The sequence below is a fragment of the Penaeus vannamei genome, chromosome 7, assembly GCF_042767895.1.
Source record: "Penaeus vannamei isolate JL-2024 chromosome 7, ASM4276789v1, whole genome shotgun sequence".
NCBI classification, from domain to species: domain Eukaryota; kingdom Metazoa; phylum Arthropoda; class Malacostraca; order Decapoda; family Penaeidae; genus Penaeus; species Penaeus vannamei.
This window is the reverse complement of record NC_091555.1, coordinates 19,955,749-19,963,248: the sequence shown is the minus strand read 5'-3', so window position 1 is coordinate 19,963,248 and position 7,500 is coordinate 19,955,749. Positions and strand designations below refer to the sequence as shown.

At 36.7% G+C, this 7,500-nt stretch overlaps 1 protein-coding gene across 16 annotated transcripts in view; it reads left to right on the top strand.

The window, feature by feature from the left end:
• Positions 1-7,500, top strand: part of nrm (neuromusculin) — an 803,987-nt gene that overhangs the window by 623,310 nt on the left and 173,177 nt on the right. Inside the window, exon 1 of one of the 16 annotated variants that reach the window (XM_070123612.1) lies at positions 127-251. The exons of the other annotated variants lie outside the window; for them this stretch is intronic. Coding sequence (XP_069979713.1) covers positions 215-251 — 37 coding nt within the window. The 5' untranslated portion in view covers positions 127-214. Of the gene's footprint in view, positions 1-126; positions 252-7,500 lie in introns of those variants that run through there. 16 annotated transcript variants of the gene reach the window in all.

The following is a 7,500-nucleotide window of genomic DNA, read 5'->3' as shown; positions in this document are numbered from 1 at the left end:
AGGCGAGTTTGAGCTTGCGGGCGAGTGCGCGTTTGGTTCTATGCGAACAGGGTGTCTGCGGGCGTGGGCGGGCGGATGGGCGGGCGTGTGGCACAGAGCTGGGTTCACCGATCGCCTCCGAAGCGCACGGTGAGGAAAGCCGCTCGGAAGTCACGGGTGTTGAGTCATCCTGTTGAGACGGATATTGCAGAGTGAGGCCAACAGATGCCTTGCAATGCCGTCGCTGAGGCTGCTATTATTGGCATTTCTCGGTTAGTCCCTCTTTCTCTTTCTCTCCTCCTTTCGCTCCTTGCCTTTCTTGCCCCTCCTCTCCATGTCTTTAATTCTTTCTTTCTTGTCTTTCTCTTTTTCACCAACCGTCTTATTCTCTCTCTTACCGAATCGTTTTTTCATCTCTTTTTTTATTCTTTCTTTTTATCTCTCGTCTTTTTTCTTAATTCTTCCAGGCTTTTACGTTTTTTTTTTATGTCTCTTTGTCTCCATTTTCTTTCTCCTTCACGATTATCTCCTTGCATTCTCTTCCTCTACTTTTTTTCTATATTCTCGAGTAAACTTTTCTAATAAAACACAAAAGATAATAACCATCAAAGGAACAGAACTTGGCCATTCTCTTTTCTTTCTTAATTAAGTTTCTTGAAAAGAGATAAAAATATTAATGATAATGATAATAGGTAATGTACATATATAAGTTATAAGAACCTTGGCTATAAAAGATACATTGAAAGATGTAAAAGATAAATGATGGAATGAACTAGTTGACAAATATGAAATAGATCAGTGGCATAATATATATATATATATATATATATATATATATATATATATATATATATATATATATATATATATATATATATATATGCATATATGCATATATATATATATATATATTTATATATATGTATATATATATATATGTATATATATATATATATATATATATATATATATATATACACATATATACATGTATATATATATATATATATATATATATATATATATATATATATATATATATATATATATATATATATACATATATATATATATATATATATATATATATATATATATGAATATGTATATATATATATATATATATATATATATATATATATATATATATATATATATATATATATATATATATAAATATATATATATATATATATATATATATATATATATATATATACATTCATCTATATATCTATATATCTATATCTATCTATCTATCTATCTATCTATGTATATCTATCTATCTTTCTATCTATCTATCTATCTATATATCTATCTATTTATCTTTATATATATATATATATATATATATATATATATATATATATATATATATATATATATAAACATATATGTATATACATATATATATACATATACATATATATATATATATATATATATATATATATATATATATGTATAAATATATATATATATATAAATATATATATATATATATATATGTATATATATAAATATATAAATATACATATATATATATATATATATATATATATATATATATATATATATATATATATATATATGAAATGTACAACAAATATATAATAGTTCCGACAGAGGTTTATCCCAGCTTTAATACGCTGATGTTCCAGCAACAATTAACTAACATTAATTATTTGTTGATTGGCAATACAGTTGATTTGCCTCCAGTCAGTTAATGTATTTTTTCGGATTATGAATGAAACAGAAGCTGAAACACTGCATGAGATTACTTTATTCCTAATACATAAAGACTCTCTAGCGGTGACATCAGGAGCGGGGTGGGATCAACTCATTGGGAATAATTATATGTATTGGCGACTGGGTGACTGCGGTTACGTCGGTGTCAATGGAGTAAAGTATACTGGGGCGTCGAGACGGGGGAGAGGGGAGTGGGGAGAGTTTTTTGGTTGTTTTTCTTGTTTTAGTTTGATATAAAAGATAATTATATTAATTAAGTTTTTAGTGAAAAAGTTGTGTTTTGTTTTTGTCATCATTATTATCACCGCATTTGTTTGTTTTTTTCTTATTTTTTTGTCTTTTTAAGTTTTTGTTTCACGTAATATTGCCTCCATGAATTCACGAGAAATGTCGAAAGTGACAAATAGAAAATGTATTATAATATGATATATATACATATCATAGATACTTACCAGTGGTAATGAAACAATAATGTTAAAATATAACAGACCAACACACCGAATATAGAATGCACAAATAGAAAACGGAAAACAGGAATTCAAACAAACGTAAGAAAAGTAAAAGATGATGAGAGCAAACGAAGGGAGAACACCCCCCCTCCCCCTTCTCCCACCCTACACCCTTTCTACAGTCTCTCTCTGGAACCTCCCACCCCCAACCCCAACCCCTGCAGAACAGCCCCCCTCACCCCTTCCCCCCACCCTACACTCTTTTTACAGTCTCTCTCTCTCTGGTACCTCCCCACCCCCAACCCCAACCCCTGCAGAACAGCCCCCTCACCCTTCCCCCTCCCTACACCCTATTTACAGTCTCTCTCTCTCTCTCTGGTACCTCCCCCACCCCCACCCTCAACCTCCGGAGAACAGCCCCCTCCCCCTCCCCCCTCCCCCAACCCTACATCCTTTGCACAGGCTCTCTCTCTGGAACCTCCCCACCCCCAAGCCCACCCCAACCCCCAAGCCCACCCCAACCCCCTGCCGTCTCAGCTTCCATATCTCACGTGGAATTGGAGAAAACTGTCCTCTGGGTTATTTTCAAGAAGAGGTGACTCTCGGTGAATGATTAGGCTGTTTTGACTCTGCTGTTCATAATGACCGCTGGGGAGGGTAGTTACGATGGTCTAAAAAAAAAAAAAAAAAAAAAAAAAAAAAAAAAAAAAAAGGAGAGAGAGCGAGCGAGAGAGAGAGAAAGAGAGAGAGAGAGAGAGAGAGAGAGAGAGAGAGAGAGAGAGAGAGAGAGAGAGAGAGAGAGAGAGAGAGAGAGAGAGAGAGAGAGAGAGAGAGAGAGAGATTGAGAGAGAGAGAGTGTGTGTGTTACGACGGTCTAAGAAAAAGAAAAGAAAAGTAAGAAAAAAAGGAGAGATATATAGATAGACAGAGAGAGAGAGAGAATGAGAAAGGAGAAAAAAGGGGGGAGGGAAAGGGAAGAAAGAGGGTGAGAAAAGAGAAAGAGCCGGAGGGGGGGGGGGGGGGTGAGCAAGAGTAAGAAAAAAATAGAAAACGAAGAAAAAAAACAGAAAAAAACACGATTTAATCAAAGAAGAAAAAAGAGAGAGGAAAAAATCAACAACAATTTTTTTAATGCAGGTGTCTTATTTCTCAACTTTATCGTCGATATTTGATAATAACAAGATTATTTCCAGGGACTGATTTTAACTGTCCTTTTCTTACTAATCCTTTTAATTAACTCGTAAAGAAAAGTTTGTTAATTTACTAAGATTAGGATAAAGAGGAGAAAAATATGTTTTTGATTTTAATCCCATTCCATAACTCCTTCTCCCCCCCCCCCCCAGGAAAATGTCGTTAGCCATACAATAGAATAAAATAAAAGAGGTTTAAAAGACTGACAACAAAATCCCATTCTAAGTTTTCAATGTAAATGAGTAAATGAGAATATAAATACTAGTCGGAACCTCGTGTCAGTGTTGCCAGCTACAGTTGCAAACGAACTTCTTTTGTCTTCGGTTGCAAGAATCATTAGTTTAGATTGAATATAATATGAATTTAAATCGAATCATTAGGCGAACGAAATCCCTAATTCATCGTAGAAGCGTGGATTTAAAAAAAACGTAATTGTGTATTTTCTTTATTAGTGCAGAGAATTTTTCTTTAGCATATATGTTTCTCTTTTATTTCATTTTAATCTCAGTCTCTTTCTCTCTCTCTTTCTCTCTCTCTCTCTCTCTCTCTCTCTCTCTCTCTCTCTCTCTCTCTCTCTCTCTCTCTCTCTCTCTCTCTCTCTCTCTCTCTCTCTCTCTCTCACTCCCCCTCTCTCCCTCTCTCTCTCTCATTCTCTCTCTCTCTCATTCTCTCTCTCTCTCTCATTCTCTCTCTCTCTCTTTATCTATATCTATCTATCCATCCATCAATCCATCCATCCATTCATCCAAACATCTATCTATCTATCTATCTATTTCTATCTACCAATCTATCTATCTATCTATCTCTCTCTCTCTCTTTCTCTCTCCTTCATCCTGAGGTTTGTTCCTCAGCCGGGGAACATTTAGTTTAGGAGGGTGCAGTTCAGCAGCTTACTTTCCTACAAAAATGTTTACAGAAAGTTTGTTACTACTTCCTCTGCATTTTTTTGTTGTTCAGACTATTGTTTGGGGATTTTAATAACTTAACAATTTTGCGCTCTTTGATTTTTTTTTTTTTTTTTGAGGGGGGAGGGGGAGGGTTTGTTCTCATTCTGGTCATTACTTGTTGGTGGTGTCTTTTTCTGTCTCTCTCTCTTTCTCTCTTTCTCTCCTTCTCTTTCTCTCTCTCTCTCCTTCTCTCTCTCTCTCTCTCTCTCTTTCTCTCTCTCTCTCTCTCTCTCTCTCTCTCTCTCTCTCTCTCTCTCTCTCTCTCTCTCTCTCTCTCTCTCTATTTATATCTCTCAGTCTCTCTCTCTCTATCTCTATCTCTCTCTCTCTCTCTCTCTCTCTCTCTCTGTGTCTCTCTCTCTCTCTCTCTCTCTCTCTCTTTCTTTCTCTCCCTCTCTCTTTTTCTCTGCCTTTCTATCTATCTAGCATATTCTCTCTCTCTCTCTCTCTCTCTCTCTCTCTCTCTCTCTCTCTCTCTCTCTCTCTCTCTCTCTCTCTCTCTCTCTCTCTCTCTCTCTCTCTTCGACTATCATTATCACTGTTTTCTGTTTTATCCATTATGTACTCGTATTTTGAACTACACTAGAAGTAATATAAAACCCGTTACTTTATTGTACTAACATTCCCTTTATTATTACAGGTATGTGTCCCAAACAGTCAGACAAGCTAATGGTTTGTAAGTATGTTATCATTATTTTTCGTTCATTTTGAATCATATGTTTAGTTTCTTTTTACTTCCTTTCAGAATTTGTTCTCTCTACTTTGCTTCTTTTCATTATTTATTTATTTTTTATTTCTTCTTGTTCCTCCTTTCATCCCACGCTTTACACTTTCCCTTATCTATCCCTTCCAAATCTTCCACTCTTCCCATTCCATTTCCTCCTTTGTCCTCTTAGTCTTACTAGTTCCTATTTTCTTTCCCTCTCCCCTTCTCCCTTTCTCTTTTCACTTGCTTTCTCTCTTCTACCTCCCATCCTTTTCCCCTTTTCTTCCTCTATCTTTCCCTCCCTCCCCCTTCTCTCTCTTTTCCGCTCTTTCTCTCTCTCTCACTCTCTCCCTCTTCCTCTCCCCCTCCCCCTCCCCCTCCTCCCTCCCCCCTCCGTCCCTCCCCTCCGTCCTTCCGTCCCTCCCTCCCTCCCTCCATCCCTCCCACCTCCCCCTACCCCCCTACCTACCATCCCTTCCCCCCTTTTCTTCCTCTCTCTCTTTCTCTCCTTCCTCCCTACTCTTTCCCTCCTTCCCCCTTTCTCTCTCTCTCTCTCTCTCTCTCTCTCTCTCTCTCTTTCTCCCTCCCTCCCTCCCTCCCTGGGTCCCTCTCCCTCTCCCTCTCCCTCTCCCTCCCCCCCCTCTCTCTCTCCCTCCCCCTCTCCCTCTCCCTCCCTCCCTCCCTCCCTCCCTCTCACTCCCTCCCCCTCCCCCCCTACCTACCATCCCTTCCCCCCCTTTCCTTCCTCTCTCTCTCTCTCTCTCTCTCTCTCTCTCTCTCTCTCTCTCTCTCTCTCTCTCTCTCTCTCCCATCCATCCTCCGCCAATAAATCCGAGTTAGCAAGAGAGCGAGCTACGTGCGTGACAACACATACGCCGGGCCGTGTCTCAACACCAGGTCCGGATTCTTTGCTCGAGACAGATAGACGGAGAGAGAGACGGAGGCTTTTCTTATTTTGCTGGAGACTCTGGGCGTGTTTGTTCTCTCGGATCCAGGGAGGGAGGGAGGGAGAGGGAGAGGGGGAAGGAAGGAGGGAGGAAGGGTGGGAAGGGGGAGGAAGGGAGAGGGAGGGAGAGGAAGGAAGAGGAGGGAGGTGAGGGTAAAGAGAGAAAGAGGAAGGGAGAGGGAGAGAAGGAAGAGGGAGGAAAGAGAGGGTGGGAGGAGGGAGAGGGAAGGAGAGGGGAGAAAGAGGGAGGAAGGAGAGAGAAAGAGGAGTAGAAGAAGAGGGTGTAAGAGGGAGGAAATAAAGGAAGGAGATGGGAGTAAAAGAAGGGAAAGAGGAGAAAGTGAAGGAACGAGAGGAGTAGGGGAGAGAGGGAGGGAGTGTAGGGGTGAGAGGGAACGAAAAAAATTAGTAGAAGAAGAAACAGGATATCAAAGAGGAGAAAGGGGAGATGGAAGAGGAGAGGAAGATACAGAAAGAGAGGCAGAGAAAGAGAGAGAGAAGAAGAAGAAAAAGAGAACAGAGAAAGCGAATCAGAGGGAGAAATGCACCAAGAGGGAGGTGTAGAATCGGGAGAGACAAATTGTTCTTTTATTTTAGCTTGTTGTTGTCTCACGGGAAGGGAACTACTGTGGGCGGAAGACGTGTGTAGCTGTAGAAAAAGTAGAGGAGGAATGTTGTCCTTCTCTCGCGCTCTCTTTCTCCCCTTTCACTCTCTCTCTCTCTCTCTCTCTCTCTCTCTCTCTCTCTCTCTCTCTCTCTCTCTCTCTCTCTCTCTCTCTCTCTCTCTCTCTCTCTCTCTCTCTCTCCTTCTCTGTCTGTCTGTCTTACCCGCTGTGTCTCTAATGCTTTTATCATTACTTAGTGTAATCGAGAAAGTAAGGGTATTATATAAACAACAAGATGTTATCTGTATATTATTATTATCATCATTATTATTATTATTATCATTATTATCATTCTCATTTCTTTATTACTGTTATTATTATTATTATTATTATTATTATTATTATTATTATTATTATTATTATTATTATTATTATTATTGTTGTTGTTATTGTTATTATTATTACCATTATTATTATTATTATTATTATTATTATTATTATTATTATTATTATTATTATTATTATTATTATTATTATTATTATTATTATTATTATCATTATTATTATTATTATTATTATTATTATTATTATTATTATTATTATTATTATTATTATTATTATTATTATTATTATTATTATTATTATTATTATTATTATTATTATTATTATTATTATTATTATTATCATTATTATTATTATTATCATTATTATTATTATCACTATTATCCCTAACATTTCTTCATCATTATTCTTATTATTATCATTATTGATATCATTATTGCCATTATTATTATTATTGTTATTTGTTATTATTATTGTTGTTGTTATATGATAATGATGATGATAAGGATGAATATTATTGTTATTTTTGTTGTTGTTGATAGTATTGTTGCTATTGTTATTATTAATGTAATTGTTTAGTTGTTGT